This window comes from Balaenoptera physalus, assembly GCF_965194825.1.
Source record: "Balaenoptera physalus genome assembly, chromosome: 14".
NCBI lineage: Eukaryota > Metazoa > Chordata > Mammalia > Artiodactyla > Balaenopteridae > Balaenoptera > Balaenoptera physalus.
Genome location: NC_138893.1, coordinates 68,192,855 through 68,220,822, shown reverse-complemented (window position 1 = coordinate 68,220,822; position 27,968 = coordinate 68,192,855). Strand labels below are relative to the sequence as shown.

The following is a 27,968-nucleotide window of genomic DNA, read 5'->3' as shown; positions in this document are numbered from 1 at the left end:
GCATTGAGTTAAACGATACTTTTTTTTTGAGGTAAAATCACAATTTCCTTACAGATATAAAATAAATACATGGTAAAGATTTTGTTAAACTCATCATTTAATGAGGGAATTAGGCAGATTTAAAACTGGCTCAAAAGAGAACTCAAAGAAGCACAAATTTATTTGGCATAAAGGGAAGGTGAAATGAGTGTACATAGGAACACTGTAAACTCTCCCCTTTCAGGGGGGTTGGAGGGAAGTCATTTGACCCTCCTCTGGCCAGAATTTATTTTCATGTCTATGGGCAAGAATTCTTTTGCATTTGCTAAGAGTTATCTACAACTTACTTTGTTGTAAAATAGTTCAAGGACAGTGAAAGGCTAGAATTACATAACCAAGAAGAATGTGCTCTAAACAGTACATGGTTTTTCATTGAAGACAGATAGTAATCTTTTTTTTTCCCCCAGATTTACTTACAGTTAAAACTCATACCAGATAAATTATGATTCAACAGTAGTGTGTTATTTGAGAAATGTATGGGGCAATTATAAATAAAGCATTATAAGAAACTAACATGAAAATATTATGTTTCTCTTTGTTTCAGGTTTATGCTGCTGATTGTACTGATGGTGTTCTTTTAGAGCTACGAAAATATTTGCCAAAATATTATGGTATCTGGTCACCTCCCACTGCACCAAATGGTAATCTTTTCTTTAAAATCCATCTTTTAGTCTTAATTCATGAGAGTTGCTTTTTAAAAGACTTAAATTAGATTAAGCCTAGTATATAAAAACAATATATCCATTTTTCTTACTACTCTTTCTCTTCTTCATTAAAGAAAACTTATTAATATTTTTGCTGTTCATAACCAGTTTCTTAGATAGCATATACAAATTAATGACCAATCTCTTATAATTTAATGAAAATATATATACTAGTATTTAATACTGTATTAATTTACAGATGTTCTTTTTTCCGAACTTTTTTTTTTTTATAAATTTATTTATTTATTTATTTAATTTATTTTTGGCTGCATTGGGTCTTTGTTGCTGCACGTGGGCTTTCTCTAGTTGCGGCAAGCGGGGGCTACTCTTCATTGCAGTGCACGGGCTTCTCATTGTGGTGGCTTCTCTTGTTGCGGAGCACGGGCTCTAGGCCCACGGGCTTCAGTAGTTGTGGCACGCAGGCTCAGTAGTTGTGGCTCGCGGGCTCTAGAGCGCAGGCTCAGTAGTTGTGGTGCATGGGCTTAGTTGCTCCGTGGCATGTGGGATCTTCCCATACCAGGGCTTGAATCCGTGTCCCCTGCATTGGCAGGCGGATTCTTAACGGCTGCGCCACCAGGGAAGCCCCTTCCGAACATATTGAGCAATCTCTTTTTCCATTTTGAAAAAAAGAAAATCAAGAAAAATATTTTCTTTGTGTACCTTCCTCCCTATCTTCTGTCTCACTCCTTCATCCCCCACCTGCATGCTTTAAATAGCAGTCTTTTAAAAAATACTGGTAAGTTTCATAGTTAGAGGACAAAATGATCTATGTAAGGGCATAGCATTTCTTTCTTAGTATTAGTTAATACTTGAAACAATATTTGCCACATCAAGGCCTTTGACAGCAGACAGAATTCAGTTAAACTGGTAGCATGACTGCTAACGATTGAAGAAGATTCATGAATGAGGGAAGAGTTTCAAACTTGACTGAGTTTAAGAATAACCCATAGGCTTGTTAAAATGCAAATTAATAGGCTCAATTCCCAGACATTTTGATTATGCAGATCTGTGTTGGAGTTTAGTGATATGCTTGTTAAATAAAAGCTTCAAGTTTTTTTGATATAGATAGGGCTTGAACCACATTTTTGAGAACAGGAAGAGAAGGGGGCTCCTTCTCTCCTTCTCTGAACGGTTTCAGCTTGTTCTTTTCCTCGGTTCTTTGTCTCCCTTCTACTCATTCACTGCTTTTGCGAAGTTTCATTAATAGGGAATCATGGTATCTCCCTGTGAGTATCCTCAGATAATAGTAAATCACTGGTTCCCCAGGGTATTTAGGATTCTTCTGTATTTCAGTTGTATGGCAGGTGGGTGAGCTTTGCTTTGCTCTCCTCCCCTCTTCTCCTCTCCCCTCCTCTCCCTGCCCATCTCCCCTTCTTTCCCTTTCCTTTCCTTTTCTCCCTCCCTGCCTCTTTCTTTCCCCTTCCCTTCCTTTCCCTTATCTAATCTAGCCTCGGGATAGTTAAATGCTCAGTTTAAAAAATTATTTTGAAGGGGTAGAGGGAATTCCCTGGCGGTCCAGTGGTTAGGTTTCCCCGCTTCCACTGCAGGAGGCACGGGTTCAATCTCTGGTTGGGGGAGCTAAGATACCACATGCTGTGCAGTGCAGCCAAACCAAAAAAAAAAAAAAAAAAAGAAGGGGTAGAATAACTGACCAAACAGCATCATTATTTGGAAAAGTAGAGTATACTGAAAGAATTTGGGTAAGAGAAGAAATATTTTAATTGAAAGTAACATTTTATAGTTTAGGATTACTGGCACGTGATTTAAAAATCAAAGACTTACTAGCAATCAACAGCCTTTTTGGTCTTCAATACCAAATAATCTTGAGAGACATCTCTGCTAATGTATTGTAGAGCAGTAACTTTGAAGTCAGAAGACTTGGCTTCTACATTAGTTATTTCCAAATTTTGTGAACTTTGCTAACTCATTAACCTTTTGAGCTCCACTTTTCTTCTATAAATGGAAAATAATATCACATAGAGTTGTGAAGATCACGTTATGTGAGAGTACTTTGTAAACTCTAATACTCTTATTTTAATATAAATGGAGATATTGGTGCTACTGAGATGAAAAGATGAGGTGAGGAAAATGAGAAAAGAGAGGAGAAAATGTCAATAGAAGTATACATATTTAGAGTGGTCCTGTAATACCAACAATTGTCTCAGGGAATTTCCCATTCCTTTCCAATTAAAAAAATATATTTTAATTTATTTTTAAAAATAAAAACAAACAAACAAACAGTTTTTTTTGGCTGTGCCTCATGGCTTGGGGGAGTTCCCCGACCAGAGATTGAACCCGGGCCATAGCAGTGAAAGCGCCGAGTTCTAACCACTGGACCACCAGGGAACTCCCATCCTTTCCAATTTTTTTTTTTTTTTTTTTTTTAATTTAGTTACTTTTAGCTGCATTGGGTCTTTGTTGCTGTGCGCGGTCTTTCTCTAGTTGTGGCGAGCAGGGGCTGCTCTTTGTTGTGGCGCGCGGGCTTCTCATTGCGGTGGCTTCTCTTGTTGCAGAGCACGGGCTCTAGGCCTGCAGGCTTCAGTAGTTGTGGCTTTAGGGCTCTAGAGCGCAGGTTCAGTAGTTGTGGCGTACAGACTTATTTGCTCCGCGGTATGTGGGATCTTCCCAGCCCAGGGCTCGAACCCATGTTCCCTGCATTGGCAGGCAGATTCTTAACCACTACACCACCAGGGAAGTCAAGTCCCCTTTCCAGTTTTTTAGCTCTGGAAGGAGTTAGATAAAACTGTTGCACCATACAGATTGTTCAGCTTTGATTTTGCTAGAGAGTTCATGGAATCATCTTTCTGTTTTTATCATTTTGATTTTAAATGAAATAAATATAAGATAGGAAACTTTTTGACATCTTTAGCCCACGGGATCATGAAAACAAATATTTTCTTAAATTTTAGTAGAAAACTGGTTTGTATTACTGCACTTGACATAGTATTAAATTAATGACATAATTTATTTCTTGACTTTTTTTTCCCTCTTTTTATTTGAGCATCTTTTCTTATGTGCTCAAGGTAGAGTTTTACACAGCTTTGTATAATTCTTATAATCCAAAGTTGTAAAATGTGGAAAGTACTGCCAGTTTGCTCAGCAAATTATTGTCACTTAAGAGAAGCATAAGGATGTGCTGACCAATAGGGTGTTTTTTCTTTTAAATTTTGTATGGCAGTTTTATTGAGATATAATTTATGTACCATAAAACTCACCCATTTAAAGTGTACAATTCAGTAGTTTTTTGTTATAGAGTTACACAGTCATCACCATTAGCAAACCTTAGAACATGACCAGTGGGTTTTTTTTTTTTTTTTTTAAGGTAAAACATTTGTTAGTAATTACATTTGAAGATTTGGAGCTATTTATACATATTAAATCTCATTTTACTTGTGTGTAAGTACATAGATGCCTAGTACAAGTACTATCAAAAGCCTTTTATTGTTAGTTATTTGGAGGAATGGAAAAGTGTATCTTCAAGTAGGTTTGAGCAAATTGAGAGTTCTCAAATGTAATCTCCAGTCTCATTGATTGGTAGGTTTCTGGATCTAGCTACTAGTCAAGTTTCAGGAAGCATGGACTGAAATTAGCTGTTCCCTTTATCCCACATTTGGAGGCTCAAGGTCTCTTCTATTTATAATTCCTTTTACTTTCAGCTTCTGTTACTCTTAGAAATAGCTGAAGATTGATGTGAAAAACAGAAATTTGGCTTCATAGATGGGCAGGGATTCACCACCAGGCCTTTTCTCCTTTTTGGGAGGCTCAGAAATGAAGATGGTAGCCAGTACCTAGATATGGTGGGGAAGAATGTGATGAAACTTGGAACCCATATTCTAATGATTTATACAATCAATAATATTCATTAAGGGGATCTGAATAAGTCTTCCTTCAACTCTCTAAATGTCTTCACGCTTGTCTTTCCTTTAAAAGAACTAGTTATCTCATCTTGACTGTTTAGTTTTTTGTAGGTCTTTCAGTTTTTCCACAGTATTTCAAATGTTTTTATTTTTTTCTCCTTTGATACTGGGGAATTTTCTGCCTTTTATTTTCTTAGAGTGTCAGGACTATATTCCGTCAGTAGAATTTTTTTTATGCTTAATGTATTAGAAAACAATGTAAGTATTTAATTTATATTAATATTTAAGATAATTATATTTAATTGTATATATTTAAATAGAAAATATATTTAAAATAGAAAAGCTTTTTCATTTATAGTAACCTTGTGTAATCTTATACATACTATCATCAACAGCATGAAATATATAAATATTTTGAGCATGTTAACTATGCCATTGGTATAGCCACTGAGAAAGAAGTCTTACTTAATAGTCTGCTTATAACAGTATGAAGTGGTGTATTTTAGAATACCTGGTAGTTATTTTCATGATTTTTACCTCAAAAAATTAAGGAACTATGGAAATTCTATATATATTTTCCATAAATTAATATGTAAATAACAGATATATCCCTTATGGCCACAGCCCGTTAAACTAAACTATACTTCTAGTCAGTGTGACCTCTTGTAATGAGATCCATGTATTTATGAAAAATAGATGTCCTATTATTTATTATACAAATACCAAGACTAAGCTTAATAGAATATCTTTTAGCTCCGAGGTTCACATATGCCAGTCCTTAGACCTCTGACAGACTGGCTTCATCAAAATCTGTTGTCCTAAATAGAGCTTTTAAGAATTTAAAAAAGTAAATGTAGTTATTTTGCTATCTTTATGATTTATACACACATGCATATATATGTGTATATATGAAAAAATCAGCTCTCTTCATTTTTTAATATTCAAAAATCTGTCTTTACTTACAAGTTACATCATATCAAATAGTCATAATTATTTTCCAAACATCATATTAATATAGTTTAATTTATTTCTTTGACCTTGGTTACAATGAACCTAAACTATTCCAGATAGAACATTATCTTATTCTTAGTCCATCAGATTTTGGCAGTGGAATTTTAGAGCATATTTTCTGCATACCTAAAGATTGAAAAATATTGTTCCACTGTACCTAGAGGGGCTTAGCTGAAAAAGTGTCCTTTGTTATCCAGTCTGTAGCATTGCCTTATAAATGAGGCTCCCCTGTTGTAAAATGCCTTTGGTCATTTAAGTTATTAAGTCTTGAGATTGACCTACTTTGAGTTGAACTGTCTTCTACTGAAATAATTTGCTAATAGCATTTTTTTCAGAGGGAATTAGTATTCAGATTAATTTCTAGTGATAATAACCTGTAAAAAAAAAAATCAGCTTAGATTTCAGTGCTCAGATCATGCCTCATTTTCCTATTTACCTATTTTATTCAAAAGCAGTTGTGGCAAGCTGCTAGATATATAACATCATATTCTGTTTTTAAAACTCTGCATCTCTAAAGCAGGTTTTGATTTTTTTTTTAATAACTTAGAGGGAAAGAGAAATGAGAATCTCAAAATCTTTTCACTTAAAAAAAATCAAGGCCAGAGAACTGAAAGAATACACTAAACCAACTCTCAGTAGGCCTTAATTTAAGGATTATTAACTTAACACTAATAATCAATAATTTAGCAGTTATTTGGTAATTCCAATCATATAAAACATATCAAGAACCCGAAAGTAAGATAGTGACAAACATTTGCCTAGTCAAAATAAATGTCAAATAAAATCGATGATACTTAAGCCTGTTTACTGAAGGAATGGCTCAACTTATTACAGGATGAGGAAGGCCAAACCCAAAGTTCCCCTGGGCAGTAAGAATGAGAAGGGCAAACATTGATTCTTTCAGCAAACATTTATTGTATTCCCACTATAAAGAAAGTTTGCATTTGTATTTTTCTCCTTCGCAAGAGAAGGAAAAAATGGGGATTTTATATGCAGTTTGCAAAGTCTCTACTCTAGCTTCTGACGTTTCTATCTTATTACAACAAACAGGTTATTTTTTGTTTTTAATCACTACCAAATTGGCAAGTAGAAAATAATAACCCTACACTGAACTACAGATGCTGTGATAGCTAGGTTTACACACTATCTTTATACTCCCATACATAGCCTCACCTCAGTAAGGCTTTTAGGGTTTCTTGAGTTATGGAAATTAATGATGATAAATTTGTGAATGCTAATGATTTACTGTATTAGGATATAATTAGTCTTTTCTGATACTTGAAATATAAGCCTAGTTACTGAAATTTTTATACAACTTTAGGGAGAGGATGGATTGGTTTCCTTCTGTTTTGCTCAAGGTAGCTGAAATTGGGAAGAGAGAATCTGAAGGGGCCTGTCCTCTGCTACCTCCTTTCTCTTCTCGTCCGCCCCTGTGGTTATCTTTTAAAGCACAGAAATGGGTTGGTTCCAGTTTCTTGATCAGGATATTCCTACTTGTCTCATTACCTTTCACTGTCGGCAGGTTCATGTGTGTGTCCAGACCTTTTACTTTCTCTTATCCTGTTGAAGATGTCCATTTGTTAGAAACTTTCTTAAAATGTGGCATACTCCTTCTTGTTTCTGCCAGTGATGGTCTCTTAGGCTGCAGTTCCTTTTTTGTCACTTGACTTCACCTAGTTCTACAAGGTTATAATCCTCCCTCTCGCCATTTTCCTTTCACTAAGAGATAAAATTTTAAAAAATAAATTTATTTACTTATATTTTATTTACTTTAAAGAAGTAAAACCTTGTTACTTTGATAAAAAGAAAATATAATCACTTCTGTCTTTGAGGAAAAGTTTTTACGAGAAGTGCTTCGTATTACATTCGTAACTGAAAATTACGATCTCATTCAGAACTTTATTTGGGAAGATTCATTCACCCAGGAAGTGGGGGAAGAATTTCTTTCCTTACTTCTTTCCCTCAGTGCACCTGGACTCTTATTCAAGTTAAAACTATAAGGTCAGCTACCATGTGTGATAACTGGGATGTTTATTTTTTTACTTGAATCTCCATTTATAATAGTTTTCTGAGGAAAGATGTATACAGGATGCCAAAGTTATTTACAAATGAACTTTTGAGGATTTCTTGTGTTCTAAAAAGCAAGATATTTGTTTTTCCTTTGGGACTAGTAACACTAGAATGTATGTTTGGCAGTGACCATCATTTGGATTGATTTACCTTTCTTAACCTATACCTGTTGTGTCCTCTGTGGGAAGGATTTATTCCTATTACTAATTTTAAGTGAAGACTTAAAAATTATTAAAATACTGCTATCTGCTGAGGCATATATGATATAAACTATATTCAAAAGGAGAATGTATTCTGGGACAGCTTTTAAAATAATCTCATTGCCTTTTTAATGTCCTTGGAAGTTTTATATCTAATTCATACCTTTTGTTTATGGTTGAATATTATTTATTCCATTTCCTGCAAGAGTTTCCCTGTGACATTTATACCTGTTGTAAATTTGTTGGTCAGTCTTTTTTTTTTTTTTTCCCTCTCTCTTCAGGTGGAGTAATAATAATTGTTGACTCTGGACTTGTTTTAACTTTTTTCTCAGTTTTAAGATTTCCTCATTTTTGTTTTTCCTTGAGTAGTAATATGTTTTCCTATTACTAATTAGGGTTTTTCTTTAATAACAGATTTATACCTAAAACTGGAAGATGTGACCCATAAATTTAATAAGCCCTGTATAATGGATGTAAAGATAGGGCGGAAAAGCTATGATCCTTTTGCTTCATCTGAGAAGATTCAGCAACAGGTCAGCAAGTACCCATTAATGGAAGAGATTGGGTTCTTGGTGCTTGGCATGAGGGTAAGAGTGATTTTTAGTGTAATACACACGTTTCTTGTTACATATTCTTCCCTTGAAAATTATGTCACATATATTTTGGAATTAGGTTATCCATAACTCCCCAGTGTGGGCAGAGATTTTTACCTCTTCTGTTCACTGGTATGTGGGCAGTGTCAAGAATTATTCTGATATACAGTACATGATTAATAAGTAAATGAATAGCTAAACCTCAAGGCTCTGACTCTGATAATTTTGTATTAAAGAAGTCTTAAGTTTAGGTGCAAAATAAATAACATGATAAGTGAATGTGATATTATTTATGATTTTCCCACGAGAAAAGTGCTAAGTTTATATATTCAGTAATTTTTCTGTATATTTAAAACAGAAGAGTAAAATTAAAAATTAGGATATTGTTTCAGATTGTGATTTAAAGCTGTTGTTTTCTTTGCTCATGTTTCTCTGGATTGGCAATTTGAGTTGGGCTCAGGTGGTCAGTTCTTCTGATCTCATCCAGGTTCCCTCTTGTGGCTACACTCATCTGATGGCTCAGCTGGGGCTTGGTGGTCTAAATGACCTCACTCTTATGTCTACAAGTTGATACTAACTGTTGGCTGAGCCTTTTCCCATGAGGTTCCTCATCTTCCAGAAGGCTAAGTGGAGCTTCTTCATGTGCTACATTCCAGGAAGGCAAGAGTGAGAGCTACAAGAGCTGTTAAAATCTAGGTTTGGAAGTCACTTTCTGTCATTTCTATGGAGTTTTATAGGTCAAAGTACATCATAGGGCCAGTCCATATTGATAGGGAGAAGAAGACCCCACTTTTGATGGTGGGAATAGGGAAGTCAAAATACAAATGGCAGTGTGCACAAGGATGTTGAGGCCATCTTCGCAAACAATATGCCACAGTTAAGAATGTGGAATAAAATCCTCTAAATAAATGGTATGTCTAGATGTCTGGAGGTAAAATTTGTATATATGATAAATTATTGCTTCTATAAAAACATAATGGGTCATTTTGAAATTCATCATAAGATGATATACAGTCTTCCTTTTGAGTTTTAAACAGGAGAGTTAATAGGAAGCATTATAAATGAATTGTTACTGTGATAGTTAAAACAGCACAGTTGAATTTGGTAGTCTGTAAATAAAACCAAAGAAATTATTGACACAGTTATTTCATTTTAGAAAACTCTAAATGTGGGTATATAGTAAAGGGGAAAAGGGTAGTGGAATAATGGTAAAACAAACAAGGAATAAACATCTCAAAGGAATCTGACTGGGCAGTTATTTAAACCTTCACTGTTTTCAAATCTCTCACCCTCCTGCTTTCCTTCTCTTTTAGCAGATAACTTTGCCTTCTGCTTCAGAAAAAATAAGCCATCACACAGGATTTCCTTTAATTTCCTGCTAACAGATGTACATACCTAACCTGCAAGTGCTTTCATTTCCTCCTTATTCCTTCCTGTCACGTTGAAGAATTTTCCATCTTCCTAAGGACAGCCCTTCCCTGTGTCCTCTGGATCTCATTGTCTCCCACCTCTTCAGGAGCCTAATACTGTTGATTCTCTCTTGTCCTTTTTATATCTTCAACTTCTGTCTCTCTTTACTCTTTTTTCCTTTTGTTTTAAATATGTTCAAATCACGCTCAAAAAAAAAATCAAAACCCATCTTTATCCTGTTCTGCTCTCCAGCAATGGGTTTAAATTGTTTCCACTTTGCACCCAAACTAGTTATATTTGTTTCTGTTGCCTTACTTCCCACTCAGTATTCTTCAGCCCATTCCAGTCTGGCTTTGGCTACATCATGCCACTAGATTGGTGTCTCATGAAGGTCCCTAATGACGTCTCCATGTCACTAAATCCAAATGGCATTTTTCATTACTCATCTTACTTCACTTTGAAAAGCAGCCTTCAACACTGACTAGGTCCTCCTTGAAACATTCCTTTTTGTGTCCATAACACTACACTCTCTCTTGTTTTTTTCCTAAGACCACTTGGCAGTCTTCTTTGCCAGCTCATTTCTTTCTGTTTGTTCTTTAAATATTGAGGTATTCCGCTTAGTTCCATTTTACTGCCTCCCTCTCTTTTTTATTTCTTCCTAGGTAGCATCCTTTGTTCTCATTGGTTCAGTTTCACTTACTGATAACTCCCAAACATATATTTTCAGCTTCTGGTTTTTCTTTGATCTCCTAATCTATATAGCTAACAGCCTATTAGACATTTTACTCGGATAACTTAAAGACATCTAGGACTAATATGTAAAAAACGGACATAGATCTGTCTTGCAAAATGTCAACCACAATATATAGTAGCAGCAAACCTGTTATTCTCTGTCTCAGTAAATGGCATCACCATACATCCAGTTTTACGAGGGAGAAACCTTATAGTACCATCACCTCTCAGATCCATCCATCAATCCTGTTGATCTTAATTCCCAAGCACCTGAGTCCCATTGTCAAAATTATTCCTCTCTAGACTAGTGAACTCTCAATTTCAGTTTTGCTGAAATTTACTGAACTCTCAATTTACTGAACTCTCAATTTCAGTTTTGCTCTCTTCCAGTCTGTTCTCCAAACATTGCAAAATGTATATCTAATTGTGACATTCCCCAGCTTAAAAACTCTTCAGTGGGTTTCCATTGCCTTTAAGATATGATTTTGCTCTCCTGTGTTGTGTTATTTCCCCAGACAAATGAGGTTCCTCCATTTATATTTTTTAATAACATTTTTATTGAGATATAATTTATATACCATTCAATTCACTCATTTAAGGTATACAGTTGATTGGTTTTAGTATATTCATAGAGTTGGGCAGCCATCATCATATTCAATTGTAGAACGTTTTCATCACCCCAAAAGAAATGCCGTACCTATTGGCAATCACTCCTCATTTCCTTCCAACTTCCAACCCCCTAGCCATAGACAATTCGAATCTACTTTCTGACTCTATAGCTTTGCCTCTTCTGGACGTTTCATATAAACGGAATCATGTAATACAATAGGTGGTCTTTTGTGACTGGCTTCTTTCAATAATGTTTTCAGAGTTTGTCTATGTTAGCATAAATCAGTATTTTATTCCTTTTTATTGTTGTACGGATATACCACATTTTGTTTATCCATTTGTTCGCTGGTCAACTTTGTGTTGTTTCCACTTTTGGGCTATTATTAATAATGCTATCGTGAACATTCATGTACAAGTCGTTACGTTTTTATTTGGGGGGGGGGGTGGTTCCTGAATTTGAAATTGGTGTGTGCTATGATTAAGTTTAACTTTTTCAGAAACTGCCAAAGTGTTTTTCCAAAGTTCCTGCACCATTTTGCATTTCTATCGGTGATATATAGGAGTTCCAGTTTCTCCACATCCTCACCCAAAACCCAAACCTTGTTATTGTCTCTCTCTCTTTTTCTTTTTTTAACTATAAGCCATCCTAGTGGATGTGAAGTGGTATCTCATTGTGGTTTTTATTTGCGTTTCCCTAATGGCTCATGGTATTGAGCCTCTTTTCATGTGCTGTTGACCATATGTATATCTTCTTTGGAGAAATGTCTATTGCAATCCTTTGCCCATTGTTAATTTGGGTTGTTTTTTCTGTGGATTGTTTTTCCACTTTCTTTATAATGGCTTTGGAGTACAAAAGTTTTAAATTTTGAAGTCTAATTTTTTTAAGAAACCATTGCCTAAACTAAAGTCATGAAGATTTACTCCTATTTTTCTTCTATAGTTTTAACTCTTACATTGAGATATGTGTACATTTTAAGTTAGTTTTTTGGGTGTGCTTTGAGGAAGAGGTCAAACTTCTTCTTTTGCATATGGATATTCAGTTGTCCTCGCACCATTTATTGAAAAGACCATTCTTTCCCCCACTGGATGCTCTTGACACCCTTGCTGAAAATAAACTGACCATAAATGTAAGAGTTTATTTCTGGACTCTCAGTTCTCTTCTGTTGATCCCTATTGTCTATCTTTATGCCAGAACCACACTGTCTTTTTTTTTTTTTTTCCCCCAGCTTTATTGAGGTATAATTGACGTAAAGATATTTAAAGTATACATTGTGGTGATTTGATATGCATACACATTGTGAAAGGATTCACTCATCTAGTTAATTAACATATCCATCACCTCACATATTTATCTTTTATTTGTGTATGTGAGAACATTTAAGTTCTAAGTTCTACCCTCTTAGCAAATTTCAGTTATGCAATACAGTGTTATCAATTTAGTCACCATGTTTTACATTAGATCCTCAGACTTTATTCATCTTATAACTGAATGATGAATACCAACCTCTTCCTATTTCCCCCACCTCCTCCCAGCCCTTGGTAACCACTTTCTACTCTCTCTTTCTATAAGTTTGGTTTGTTTTTTTGGATTCCATGTATAAGTGATGCTGTGCAGTATTTGTCTTTCTCTATCTGGCTTATTTCACTTAGCATAATGCCCTTAAGGTCCATCTATGTTGTTGCAAATGGCAGGATTGCCTTCTTTTTCATGACTGAATAATATTCCGTTGTTTATTTACAAGCGTACTTGGAGGTATTGTGGGTTCAGCTCCAGACCACTGCAACAAAGCAGATATCACAATAAAACAAGTCACAAGAATTTTTTGGTTTCCCAATGCATATAAAAGTTATGTTTACACTATACTGTAATCTGTTAAGTATGCAATAGCATTATGTCTAAACAATGGGCATACCTTAATTTAAAAATACTTTATTGCTAAAAAAGTGCCAAAACAATTATAATAGTAACATCAAAATTCACTGATCATATAACATAACAATATAATAATAATGAAAAAGTTTGAAATATTGCAAGAATTACCAAATGTGACACAGAGACATGAACTGAGCAAATGCTGTTGGAAAAATGGTGCTGATAGACTTGTTTAATGGAGACTTGCCATAAACCTTCAATTTGTGAAAAACACAGTATCTGTGAAGTGCAGTAAAACGAGGTATGTGTGTACACACCACATCTTTATCCATTCATTCATTGATGTACACTTAGGTTGTTTCCACATCTTGGCTATTGTGAATAATGCTGCAATGAACAGGGAGTGCATATAGCACCACGATATCCTATTTTCTTTTTCTTGGGTGTATACCCAGAAGTAGAATTGCTGGATCATAATGGTAGTTCTAGTTTTAAGTTTTTGAGGAGCTTTCGTACTGTTTTCCATAGTGGCTGCACCAGTTTACATTCCTGCCAGTAGTACTCAAGTGTTGCCTTTTCTCTATATTCTCACCAACACTTGTTATTTGTTGTCTTTTTGATGATAACCATTCTAACAGGTGTGAAGTGTATCTTGTGATTTTTTTTTTTTGCACTTTTTTTTTTTTTTAATTTTTGGCTGTGTTGGGTCTTCGTTTCTGTGCGAGGGCTTTCTCTAGTTGCGGCGAGCAGGGGCCACTCTTCATCGCAGTGCGCAGGCCTCTCACTATCGTGGCCTCTCTTGTTGCGGAGCACAGGCTCCAGACGCGCAGGCCCAGCAGTTGTGGCTCACGGGCCTAGCCGCTCCGCAGCATGTGGGATCCTCCCAGACCAGGGCCCGAACCCGTGTCTCCTGCACTGGCAGGCAGACTCTCAACCACTGCGCCACCAGGGAAGCCCCTATCTTGTGATTTTGATTTGCATTTCCCTGATGATTAGTGATGTTGAGCACCTTTTGATGTTCCTGTTGGCCATTTGGATGTTGTCTTTGGCAAAATATCTATTCAGTTCCTCTGTCCATTTTTGAATCAAAAAATTTTCCCATCAAATTGTCTGACTTCTTTATATATTTGGAATATTAACGCCGTATCAGATATATGATTTGCAGATATTTTCTCAGAAGCACACTGTCTTTTTTTTTTTTTTTTGGCTGTGCTGTGCAGCTTGCCGGATCTTAGTTCCCTGACCAGGTGTTGAACCCAGGCCCACGGCAGTGAAAGCACTTAGTCCTAACCACTGGACCACCAGGGAACTCCCAAGAACTACACTGTCTTGATTAGTGTAGCTTTGGAATAAGTTTTGAAACCAGGAATTGTTAGACTTTCAACTTTGTTCTTCTTTTCCAAGATTGTTTTGGCTGTTCTGGGTCCCTGCAACTTCCACGCGAATTTTAGAATCAACTTGTCATTTCTGCAAAGAGGTGTTGGTTGGGATTTTGGTGTAAGGAATAGTTTTGGATCTGTAGATCAATTTGGGTTCCCCTATTTTTGTTTTCATGGCTTCCTTTATATAGTAGTTAGCAGTTTATAATTACATATTGTTTACTTATCTGAGAAAGGATATGTTTGAAGTGTGAAATAATAAATGAGAATGAGAATGTGAATATAAATTTAATTATGTTATTCTAGAATGTTAAAATTGGGAGACATACCTTGAATTTAGTAGGAGTTATGTTAGGATTTTTTTCAAATAGTTATTTCTTTAGTAGGTGGTAAATTCATTAAACTTTTTAATCACAGTGGGTTTATAGACTAATAATAAAGATAGACTTGAATAATTTTAGAATGAATGTTCCAAATTTTAAAAATTCTCCTCCAAGACAGTCCTGCCTTTAAATTAAAAAAAAAAAACCAAACCAAAAACAACCCTTAATATAACTGAATAGACTGAAATTTACCAAATATATCAGTTTTAACATACTTTTCTGTTATGTTTAACCAGTAGTAGGAAGAGGTTTGGTGGGTAGAAGAACATGCCAATTTAGGAATTCCTTATTTTTAAATGACTGTCAGCAATTATACTGTTATTTCCTTGATCCCAAGATGGTGTAGATGATAAGACTCACTTTGATTTAACAACAAGATTTATTAAGATATGTGTAACAAAAGAGATAGAAACTGAATAGGAACTATATGAACGAGGGAGTCACAAAAGGAGTATAGAGTGCCTTTGGAAAAGGTGGTATTTTGAACTGGCAACGGGGAAAATAATAGGTAGAAAACCAAGAAGCAGAGCATATTGTGAAATAGGAGTTTATGTAAGGTGACTGGAGCATACTATATGTAGGAAGGTGGGGTGTATTTTAGCTTAAAGTATCAAACTTGAGAGAAGTTAATATATCAGCAGCTTGCTTTGGGACTTACTGGCTTTTTGACATAGCATCCTTTTGGGTTAACTATTTGAATGGTTGTTTAATTTTCCAGTTTTGTATTGACTCGGAAAACACATGCTGTATAACTGTAGGGGTTTATTATATTTATTAACCACAAGTAATTGAAATACAATTTGTAGAAATTTACCTGAAATTTCTTTAGAACTTGTGATTCAAGATTTTAGATGATTTAATTTTGGATGTTCCAGTATATTTTTGGCAATAACTTAAATTTTTGGCAAAGAAATAAATATTTGCACTTAAGAGAGAAGTCATGTTTCTTAATCACTGATTCCTAATTACTGGGGGAAAAGATTCTTTTGATCTTTACTTATCACATTGTCTAAAAATCAGACTCTTTTTCTGTATACCTTTTTTTCCTCTATAATAGTGGATAACAGTAACCCTTCAAATTTCTTTTTTCCATTAATAGGATTTGATTTAATAGGAAATGTGTTTTGCTAAAGATATTTGAATTGGTTTGCTCCTGACAAGAGTTCCTGTAAAATAAGCAACTCATATGATCCAGGAAGTGCTGGAGCTTTTTTTTTGCTTGTTATTCTGTCCTACTCATGTCTTCCAACTTACCATTCCGTTAAAAATATTTTCAAGGTGGTACTGTAACTTTTGATTTATAGATATCTTTGTGACTGACCAAGACTGGACAGTGGGTAGAGACTGAAGAAATTCTCAGACCTCTTGATATTCTAGCTTTAACTAGTAAAGTAGAAGTAAATAAAGATGCCTGAAATTAATACAGCATTGTAAATCAACTATACTCCAATAAAAAAATAAATGAATAAATAAAAATAAGTAAATAGAGGAAGAGAGAATATCAATAAAGGAGTCCCACTGAAACTAATTAGCTTAGTCTATTTGTGAAATTTAGATTTTTCATATGTGAAATCTAACTTAGCTCAGAAAATACATCCCTGAATAGTATTTGAAAATTCTTCTCATTTGTTTTTATTTAATATATTTCCTCTGATTATTAATTTCTCAATTTCATCCTTTTTTATTGCAACATAAATGATATATAACATTGTGTATGTTTGAGTTGTACAACACATTGATTTGTTACATTTGTATGTTGCCATATGATTGCCACATAGCATTAGTTAATACCTCTGTCACTTTGAAAATCCTCTTTTACACATATTTCTGTGCATAGAGAACATGAGTATATTTTTTTAAACACATTTTGGTTATGATTAACTGTTCTTATAAAAATATTTTTTCCTGTAGTCAAATGTAATTTTGGTATTTATGAAATGCTTTCTTCTATTCATAGTAACACTTTGTTCAAGATAAATTATCTTTCTTTAATAGGCTGTAAGAACACGGTTCTAATTTAACTCTTTGAATAAAGTGAAGCATTTGAGATAGATGGTAATTAGCCATATCAGACTGAAAGTTATAAAATATCAGTTTCTAAAGCAATGTATTCTTTTTTTTCTTTTTTAAAATATTTATTTATTTATTTGGCTTTGCCGGGTCTTAGTTGCGGCACACACGGGATCTTTAGTTGTGGCATGTGGGATCTAATTCCCTGACCAGGGATCAAATTCGGGTCCCCTGCATGGGAGTGTGTGGACCACCAGGGAAGTCCCTAAAGCAATGTATTCTTAATGCTTCTTAAAAATATTTAATTAAAATTTGATGAGATACATTGTTATACGGCTCAAACTCCAAAAAGTATAGAAATATATACAGTGAGAAGTCACTCTCCACACAGGATACTATATTATAGTGATTTTTTTCTCCAGTGTATCCTTCCAGAAGTATTTTAAACATATACAAGTAAATGCTGCATATATGTATTCCTTTATTGTAAAACCTACCTACTTTGAACACTGTTCTGTATCTTGCTTTTTTTTTTGTTTAACACATCATGAAGATTTTTCCATAGTGGCACAGTATTATAGTTTAACCAGCTTACTTTGATGGATCCTTTGACTTGTTTCCAGTCTTTTGCTCTTACAAGTAATGTTACAAATGACTAACCGGAGACCTACCTCATTCCACCAGTGTGCTAGGGTATTTATGGGATAAGCTTCCAGAGGGGAATTGCTGAGCTTGTATGCGTTTATAATTGTGGTAGATATTGGCAGTCTGCCTGATATCTAGAGCAGTGGTTTTGAACCAGGGGCCGTTTTATTCCCCAGGGAGTCATTTGGCAGTGTCTGGAGGCATTTTTGGTTGCCACAATTTTGGGGTAGGCTGTGTTCCTGGTATGTTTGAGAGCTGTTTGATTTCAGTGAACTCTTCAGATATGTTGTTCATTTTCCCATAAGAGTAAACATGCCCTTTGTTCATCATATAAATTTCAAATACCTTTTCTCTGTTTGTCTTTTGATTTCTGAATGGCAAAAACACTATGAACATTTTAAAAAACATATTGTATGTGGTAGAAATTTTTGAGTTTTAGTGGAAATGCCTTCCCTAGTTATCAGTTATTGAAGGATTCTTCTATCTTCGGGTGGGGAGGCATTTTATTTTGCTCATTTTGATCTTTGATGTATTTGGAATTTATCCTGGTATAAGTTATAAATACAACTTATTTTTTCCAGATCACTAGTTAATCATACTAACACCATTTAATAATAATCCATCTTTTTCTACTGGTTTAAAATACCATTATCACATACAAGCTTCTCATGTTTTTTGATATTGAAGTATGTTTTAATGGAATTACTATCCCAAAGAGATATCTGCACTCTGTTCATTGCAGCAATATTCACGATAGCCAAGATATGGGAACAACCTAAGTGTTTGTCTACAGATAAATGGATAAAGAAGATGTGCCTCTTTAAACAATGGAATATCATTCAGCCATGAGAAAGAAGGAAATATGGATGAAACTAGAGGGCATTTTGCTAAATGCAATAAGCCAGCCAAAGAAAGACAGATACTGTGTGGTAGCACTTATATGTTGAGTCAAAAAAAGAAACCCAAAAGACAAAGCTGATCTCATAGAAACAGAGAATAGAATGGGGGTTTCCAGGGATTTAGGGAAGGGGGAAATGGGGAGATGTAGGTCAGAGGGTACAAACTTTCAGTTATAAGATGAATAAGTTCTGAGGAGCTAATGTATAGCATGGTGACTATAGTTAATAATACGATATTGTATACTTGAAATTGGCTGAGAGTAGATTTTAAGCATTCTCACTGCATACATACACTAAAAATGAGTTAACTGTATGAGGTGATGCATGTGTTTATTTTCTTGATCTTAGTAATCATTCCACAATGTATATATATACCAAATAATCACATTGTATACTTTAAATATATACAATTATACTTGTCATTTATTCCTCAATAAAGTTGGAAAAAGTATAAATAAAATATGTTTTAATATCTAGTAGGATGGCAAGGTTAGTCCCTCCTTACTGATCTTATTTGGATTTTCCTTAGCAATTCTTGATTTTCTATATGAACTTTAAAATTAGCTTATATGATTAAAATAATTGTTGGTGTTTTATTATAATCTGATTTTACTCCTAGATTAATTGTATCTTTTATGATGTTGAATCTTCCTTTCTGAGAACATGGGTATGTGTTTATGTGTGTATCTTAGGAGAGTTTTAAAGACGTCTTTCTGTAGATCTTAGGCTTTTTTAGTTTATTCCTATGTTTTATTTCTTTTTTATTTGATTTGTAAGTAGGGTCTTCCATTACATTTTCTAGCCAGTTGTTTGTATATATGAAAGCTTATTTTCTGTTTACTAATTTGTACTGTCACCATTTCAAGTTTTTATTGTTTTTGTTAGTTTTTAAATTGATTTTCCAATATACAACCATTATCTACAAAGAGTAGTATTTTTGTTGCCGCCTTTTCAAATTATTATGCCTCTTATTTCTTTCTCTTACCTATTTGCATTTGCTAGAAACTCCAGAACAATATTAGGTAATAATGATGATAAAACACATTGTGGTTGAGTACTTTTTGTGGAAGTTTCTTGTATTTTAGGACAGATGCTTCCTTATTTCTACTTTAAACTTGAGGCTAACTTTTGGTGGATTGAGATGGATAATTCTTTTCATATTGGAAGTACTCATCTGTCTTTTTAAAGAGTTTTCATTGATAGTAGATGTAAATTTGCTAAATGCCTTTTCAGCATGATAAGACAATATGATTTTTTTTTTTTCGTCTTAACTCCATTAGAATGAATTATATGAGTAGATCTTCCCATCTTTAACCATCCTTGCATTGCTGGGATTCCCTCCATTGCTCCTCACTCCCAGCCCTGGGTCAAGGAGTATTAGTGTTTAATATTCAGTGCTTTTTTCTGACAGGTTTATCATGTTCATTCTGATAGCTATGAGACACAAAACCAGCACTATGGAAGAAGCTTAACAAAAGAAACTCTAAAGGATGGTAAGGATTGAAAAACCATACTTCAATGCTTTTATTACTACACAGTTATCAAAATAATTCTAAAGTGATTTCAGTTTTAATTCTCCTTTGGTATAATGATTCAGTTCACAATAAAGTCTTAACATATATGCTTCTAAAATATTTATGGCCAAGATATTATAAAAGCAGTGATAGCACAGATTTCCAGAAATAATATTCTTTTAAAGTTTATTATTAGCTCTATCCAAGATGGGGCAGAACTTAAGAGTGATGTAAATAGTTTGAAGAATTTTTATTTTATGTATACAGAATAATCATCTATAGTGTGCCCTTAACAATTAGTATTTGCCTTGGTATACTTAACCAATAGCAAGCTAATATTCAGATTGGCTGTTGTTTTTGGCCATGCTGTGCAGCTTGCGGGATCTTAGTTCCCTGACCAGGAATCAAACCCATGTCCCCTGCAGTGGAAGCATGGAGCCCTAACCACTGGATTGCCAGGGAAATCCCCAGATTGGCTCTTTATTAAAATATTTCTCAGGCTAATATGATTATTTTTAGCAGTTTCTGTTCCGAAGTAGGGGAACAGCAAAATTTAATTACATATATCCATAAATTCCCAAATGTGATAAAATATGCATAAATAATTTTATAAGAGGCCTAATCTGATAGGTTAAAACATGTAAAAGTCTCAATTTTGAATAACATACTCAACTTGGAGTAGTACTAGTCCCCATAGTGAGCTCAACTTTTGTGAAAAGACTGATTTAATAAATATTTTCGAGAACATAAATTAAGTACAGTTATGGTTTGGTATTTTGGTAATGCGCTGTTGACATCATTAAAAATGGTTATGATTTGACTCTAGGTTCTAGATTAGTTCGTGAATGTGATTCTAACAAATATGTAATCTTACTGTAAAATTCCTCATAATAGCAAATGAAGCAAATCTTGGAAGCCTGTTCCTTAAGAGAATGTATAGAGAGAGCACTAAACTAGCAGTCTACCTGTAGTAAATTTTTTGTCTAAATAAGGTACTTCACGTTACATAAGTGTCATTTATATGTTTTCTAGCGAGAATATCGTCACCAGAAATTAAGTTGAGCTCCAAGATTCTGTGTTTGACTAGAATTCTTATCTGTTCACTTAATTGCAGGGGCTGATGGGAGAAAATTAAAGAATTGTATCTAAGATGAGATTACTTCCCAAGTGATAGTTATTTCATAATTTCATTATAATCCTAGTATTTTCCTTTTTATAGGAGTCTCCCGTTTTTTTCATAATGGATTCTGCTTAAGAAAAGATGCTATTGCTGCCAGTATTCAGAAGATTGAGAATATTCTGCAGTGGTTTGAAAGCCAGAAGCAGCTTAACTTTTATGCAAGTTCATTACTGTTTGTTTATGAAGGTTCATCTCAGCCAACTACTGCAAAATTGAGTGACAGAACTTTAGCAGAAAAGTTTTTGTCCAAAGGACAGCTCTCAGACACAGATGTACTAGAGTACAATAATAACTTTCATGTGTTAAGTTCCACAGTAAATGGAAAAATAGAGGCTTCAGTGGGCAAAAGCTTGTCGAAAATGTATGCTCGTCACAGAAAAATGTATTCAAAAAAGCATCACAGTCAGACTTCGTTGAAAGTTGAAAATACAGAGCAAGACAATGGGTGGAAAAGCATGTCACAGGAACATTTAAACGGAAACGTACTTTCCCAACTGGAAAAAGTCTTCTACCATCTTCCCACTGGTTGTCAAGAGATTGCGGAAGTAGAAGTGCGGATGATAGACTTTGCTCATGTGTTCCCTAGCAACACAATAGATGAGGGATATGTTTATGGGCTGAAGCATTTAATTACTGTACTGCAGAGTATTTTAGACAATTGAATCCTTTGCTGCAATCTTTTAAAGGGGTGGGGCAATCATAATGAAGAGTGGCAGTTAATAACTCTGCACTTGTAATGCTGTGTAAAAAATTTGTATTGTGAGTCTACATTTTATTTGTCTTTATACTTTTGGTAGAAGGGTTAACTTTTTTATAATCTTACTCAGGAAAACTAATTATTTGTTCTTTAGAAAACTATAAAGAATAAAGAAACTTAGGAATGTTAAGCAGGGAATGTGGTGGTACGTGGCTTAAACATCTATTTGGCTTAAGCAAAATGCAAACCATTATTCAGTCATTACGAGTTTAGTTAGCTTTCTGTAGCCAATTTATTGTGAAATCTCTGTCCACCCACCCTTGACAATGAGCCATATCTAAACTCATTACATTATTAGAACACTTTCAAAAATCTAGAAAGCACAGGTTGATATCCTTAGTATTGCTATGTATGAAGTTATTAAAACTGGAGAAAATTCTACAGAAATAAGTACTGTTTAGGTTTTATATTAAAAGTTCAGACCAGCATATCAAAAGGTGCTTCTTAGAAGTAAAATGATTTAGAATTATTGTATTCCAAAAGCAGATTTTCCCTTTAATTTCCATTTATATGCGTATTTCAAAATACTTCTTGAAAAAGATCATTGAAATGGACAACAACAACAAAAGTCTGACATTAAGGGCACTAATAATTAGTCTCGCCAAGTTTAGGGAAGAGAGAAGTTATTTGCAAGGAACAAAATTTTTTCTTTTAAAATCTTTATGGGAAAATTGGAATTTTACTACATTGTGACAAGTATTATAAACCATATAATACCTTTTACTGCAGCTTCAAAAAGGTGGATGATTGAAGCTCTTCTTATTTCTCCTTTAAATAACTTTTGAGAGTTTTTTTCTTTTACAATTCTTGTAATTACATGTCCCCATTTAGTTAAGCAGTGGTATGAATATATGTTGCTAAAAAGTGTTTCTCAGAATTCTAATAGGCAGTGAAAGACAACATCCAGTATGGTGAGTGTTAGCAAAAATACTGTGTGTAAATTAGTACGTCATACAGAGTTTGGTACATGTCTAAATTCATGCTCCTGTTTCATTCTTAAAACAGTTGTATATCATATTCAAGAGAGAAATTATTATTTAACTTCATGGGGGGGCAGTACTATTTTTCTTGGAAAAATTAGATTTGTAAGTATTATCTCTGTTTCACATCTACCCCTTTTAAAAAATAACTAGTTATTTGTTATTGGAAACATTCAGAACTTTGAAATTAAATTTGCAAGTATGTTAAATGTTTATGTTTTCATTACTTGCACTTTGATTCACTAATAAAACATCTGAGTAGTCAACAGTCTTGCCATATTCCTGGAAATTGTTTTAGACTTGTGAACTGTTAGACTGTTTTCCCCCCAAAATTACAAATTAAACTTTTAAATTCAAGGGCCTTTTTTTAGTGTGAAGGAAAGTATCACAATTTTATGTTTATCTCACTTTCCCAGCCCTCTCTGAGTGTACTTTTGCAAGTATCTGAGCACAAAGAAAAGTAACAAATGCCCTATGGATTCTGTGCTTAGTAAATATATTAGGCCTGAATACCTTTAAAATTCATATGCATTTGTTATAGCAAAATTTGATTATTTAACATTTTTTATTTAGAGTCAGTGTAGGTATTTTCCATAAGGACTTCATATTTTTCTCTGCTGCCTAAATGGGTATTGCCATAGCTTTTTTTGTGGGGATGAAGTTCAAGTCATAGTTAATAGAAATTTTTTAGTTTTACTTTTTTTGTCCCACAGCGTAGACTTTTGTTGTTGTTGTTATTTGGATAATGGTTCAATAAATCTTAAGCTCATATAATTTAAACACTATTTTGAATCTTAACAAAATGAGACTTTTTTTTTGTATGGGGTGGTATCAACCTATATGTACAATGAAGTTAATAAATTTAAGTATTATCAGATTTTTTGCGCATTTTAGCTCAATAAAGTGTGAATCAGTTCCATATTTTCTTTATCCATATTTGGAAATTTAGTTTTGTATAATCAGTGTCTTACCTTTTTGATACAATAGATAATGCTTTGTTTTAATAAAACAAGAAACACTTTTATCTTTTGTTCTTCAAGGAAGGGATTCACATTTAATTCTGTTTGTTTACATTTTTTTTATCACTGTTATCCAATGCCCATTTTATGTTACTTTATAAGTAAGCTTACATGTAACAGAACAAGCATCTATTTGTGTTATCTACATGTGACTATTTTACTGTCTAGTCCAGTCATTTAACATGCTGAAATTTACCACTGTGGGGATGAGTGATCACTTTTCGCCAAGCATATTTAAACATTTAAATGTTCAAGAAATAATAATAAGGATATAGTTTGGGTTAATAGGATTACCGTAGTTTTTTCCCCCTAGGAAATATAAATGATTTTAGTGTATTTCTTATGGAATGCACTCATGAAAAGGACTTTAAGAAATTGTGGATAATGAATAATACATTTCTCTAATAAAAATTTAAATTGTATAATAGTTTTATAATAAAGTATTTACATTAATTGATATTTTAATATGGATGAAGTTACATAGATTCAAATAAATTAAAATTGATACATGCTAAATATTTTATCTGAATAGTTTTTCAAGAAACAGTTGTGAAAATGTGTGTATTAAATGACTGCAACATGGAGCATGTCGTATTTTCAACTCAGTATTCGTTATTTGTTTTATGTGTCTGGAAATTGTACTTACTATGCCTCTTTACACTACAATTTGCTGTTGTGGGGCTTCAGATTGTGTTCAACTGAATAAGATCTTTTTTTATGATTTTAGTTGAGTATAATTTACTATTTTATGATTTCCAAGATGATGTTCTTCATATCTCTATACCATATACACATCAAATTTATAATTAACTTGAGAAGATAGAATTAATTTTCAGAGATATCTCAGTTGCGATTTTCTTGTTTCATGCAACTGGAAACATATTTGTTTCTAGGACTTGGAATATTAAAGATGATGTAGGATGAAAGAAAATGGTAGAACAATGAAAGAATTTTATTTGTGAAATTACAGAAATTTTGTCCACTATTTTAAAACATTGTCATCATTTTAGTACCATTTGCTCTTAGTAGTTTGGCATTTGATACTTTAAAACTTGATTTGCTTTAAAAATTGTTTACAATGCTTTGTAATAATCTTCCTTATCCAGTGCCTTTAACCTTGATTTGATATATTTGTAGCCTTGGTTATCCTTCCATTACATCCTGTAATGTCTTCATAGCCTAGACTTCAATTAAAAAAAGTCAATTTGGTCATGTAAAGAGGATGCAATTTTCTATTAATGCTTTAGGAAAACAAGTAATGTTGTGTATGGCGGCCAGGCATCTTAGTTCATTCAGAAATATAAATGTGACAAACATTTTTAACCCCTGAATATATAGTTGTGATCCAATCAGACAAAGCCCTAACCATTTCCAGCATTCTCTCTAGATGGGGGTGGGTTGGGGGCTAAATTAAAATAGAGTTATGGAGAAATGCTTATTTAAAGATAATAAAGTTAACTAGCATTCAACTTTGTGTAAAGATAAGGTGATAATTGAGTTGAGGTGAAGCAACTAACAATATGTTAAAGAGGTTAAAAATAATACTTTGCAGCATTGTAACCTCTATTTGACATTTGAGTTCAGGTAATAATTATAGATAGCATTAGAAGGCCTTAATTTTTCACTTTTACTGGTAAAGGTACGTTTACTTAGACCGTTCATGTAGAATAGTGTTTTAACATAACATTACTGTGAAAAACATTCCATTACACATTCACAAGCAAATTACTGCACATTTTAAAAATTGTACTTTACAATTTACTGCAAATATTTTAGGGCTCAATCCTCAAATCATTTGTATTTTAAATTTGGCAATGAATATGAAATTACTTTTTTGACTTACAGAATGATTGTATTGTTACTTAAAATGCTCGTTAATATTTTAAGAAGGTTGGAGTCTCCATGTTTCTGGAGTTAATATTTAAATTCTTATTACTTATTTTGATAGTGTTTAGTAAGAGGAAATAGTACTCATGCGATTAAACAAATTAGAATATACTGTAAGGAATATTTTTAATTGTTAAATTTGTCATCACTGAGGTTAAATTTTGGCCTGGTATTCACTTACAATATATATTAACATGTTTAATTATGAAGTGAAATAGTCTTAAGTATGATGTATGATGCACCTGCATATAAATGGATATGGTGTGCACAAAGACACTTTACTGTGGGAATTGAACTGGAAGATATATGAAAGCATGTGAAATTGCACCTAAAATTGTGTTATTAGTGACTATGCTAAATTTATTGTACTTGATGAATGAATGTATTTAGTCTAGTCAAAGTTACTTTGGTTTAAATGTCTAAACAATGTCTTTTTTAAAAATGTGTTTGTAATTTGTACTATTGATGGGGGTGGTTCTTGGACTGCAGGGGTTGTTGTCAATGTGTGATTTGTGTTTTTATTTTATAGAATCATCTAATGTGATACACCGATTTTTATATAAGTGATATTTAGATAATTCTAATTACTGTATATTTGACAGCCTATTAAAATGTTTTGCATTGGAGGTTTTTTCATTAATTGTAATATGCTAACAAACTCACAGTAGTTTGAAAATAACTTGTTCATTCAACAAATATTTGAGTACATGTTATATACCAAAATCTATAGGGATCATTAGAGATTCAAAGATGATTAAGACAGGATGTTAATGGAAAGAAGCATATGCATTGGAAATGAAGAAATATATAAACTATTTTGTATGAATATTTATTTTTTCTATCATAGTCTAAAATCTTTGGAATCAATCTAGTAGGAGAAGTAGACTATAGGAGAAACAAGTTGACTTGGCTGTGAAAATATATACTGTAATTTTAAAACACCAGAAATAGGTAAGATATTTTTGTTTGTATTTTACATGAATCAGTTACTTAATTAGTGACCAAGTAGTTTTTTTTTTTTTCCCATTCATTAATTAAAAAGAGAGAGCACAGTCCAATACCTACCTATGCCTTATCAGGCAGTGTATTTGGCCTTGGAGATTTTAAAAAGTTGAATAAGGGATCTAGTACTTGTCCTCGAGATATGTGCTGTCCGGTAGAAGAATACCATGTAAATGTGGGAAAAATGTTATTGGGGCTATATTGTATACTTACCAATATCCAGCAGGGATGGAGAGGGGAATCAGTTTTGAATAGCATGTAAGAGGGTGAACAATTCACAGCCTCACAGCAATTGTGAGTCAAAGCTCTCAAAGGTGGTATGGCATTACTCTTATGTGCTGCTGTGAACTGTGGGGAGGAGAAGTTGTGTGTGAAGTACACTCCCTCAGTATCCACAGGGGATGAGTTCCAGGGGCCCCCACCTATACCAAAATCCATGGGTGCTCAAGTCCCTCATATAAGATAGCTAGTACAGTCAGCAGTCCGTATCCATGGGTTTCAAATCTGCAGATACAGAGGGCCTACTGTATATCTGAAAACCATATATAAGTGGACTCACCCAGTTGAAACCCATGTTGTTCAAGGGTCAACTGTAGTTTCTTCCTTTTTAAGATAGGCTGCCTAAGGAAGAAAAAAAAAAAGACTGGCTGCCTAACTGCTGAAAATAACAGGGAATCCCATTGCCATAGTCTCCAAGTTAGGGCTAAGTATAGGAACTAAATAAAACCTGAAATGAAATAATAAGTGAAAATAATAGTATAATTAAGAGTGAAAGTAATCACTTGGGGATCTTGTTAAAAATGCAGATTCTGATTCTGCAGGCTTGGGAGGGGTCTGTCATGCTCGTGGTTCATGGACCACACTTTGAATAGCAAGGTTTTCTAAAAGATTTTTTTGGGGGTGGAGTGTGTAGTGGAACTTGGATTACTTTGGTCCAAGGAACAGAGCTGTTTGAAAGCCAGGAGAGAGCTGACAAAGAAGTGGGTTTACAATGTGCAAAAATACAGCCAGCAATGGTTCAAGGTAATATGGCCATTCTCAATTGGAAGAAAAGTTCATTAGCTATGCTAGACAGACCATTAAACCTTCCTTTGGTAACAGGTGTTAAGAATTCTGTAATAATAGACTTGTCATTTTCTATTACTTGTATGTGAATGTTGACTACTTTGCCAACTGAAGGAAACATTTCTGCATATGCTTGTTAATTATGTTGTA

The 27,968-nt window shown here is 33.8% G+C and overlaps 1 protein-coding gene across 8 annotated transcripts in view; it reads left to right on the top strand.

The window, feature by feature from the left end:
• IPMK (inositol polyphosphate multikinase) overlaps positions 1 to 26,377 on the top strand; it is a 41,258-nt gene extending 14,881 nt beyond the window's left edge. For 7 of the 8 annotated variants that reach the window (XM_082423848.1, XM_082423850.1, XM_082423845.1 and 4 more), the window contains 4 exons: positions 584 to 680; positions 8,296 to 8,468; positions 19,826 to 19,907; positions 21,148 to 26,377. In XM_082423848.1, the coding sequence (XP_082279974.1) occupies positions 584 to 680; positions 8,296 to 8,468; positions 19,826 to 19,907; positions 21,148 to 21,770 (975 nt within the window). In that variant the 3' untranslated portion in view covers positions 21,771 to 26,377. The remainder of the gene's footprint in view (positions 1 to 583; positions 681 to 8,295; positions 8,469 to 19,825; positions 19,908 to 21,147) is intronic. The other variant, XM_082423847.1, reaches the window with a different exon arrangement.
• Positions 26,378 to 27,968: the final 1,591 nt, after the last annotated feature.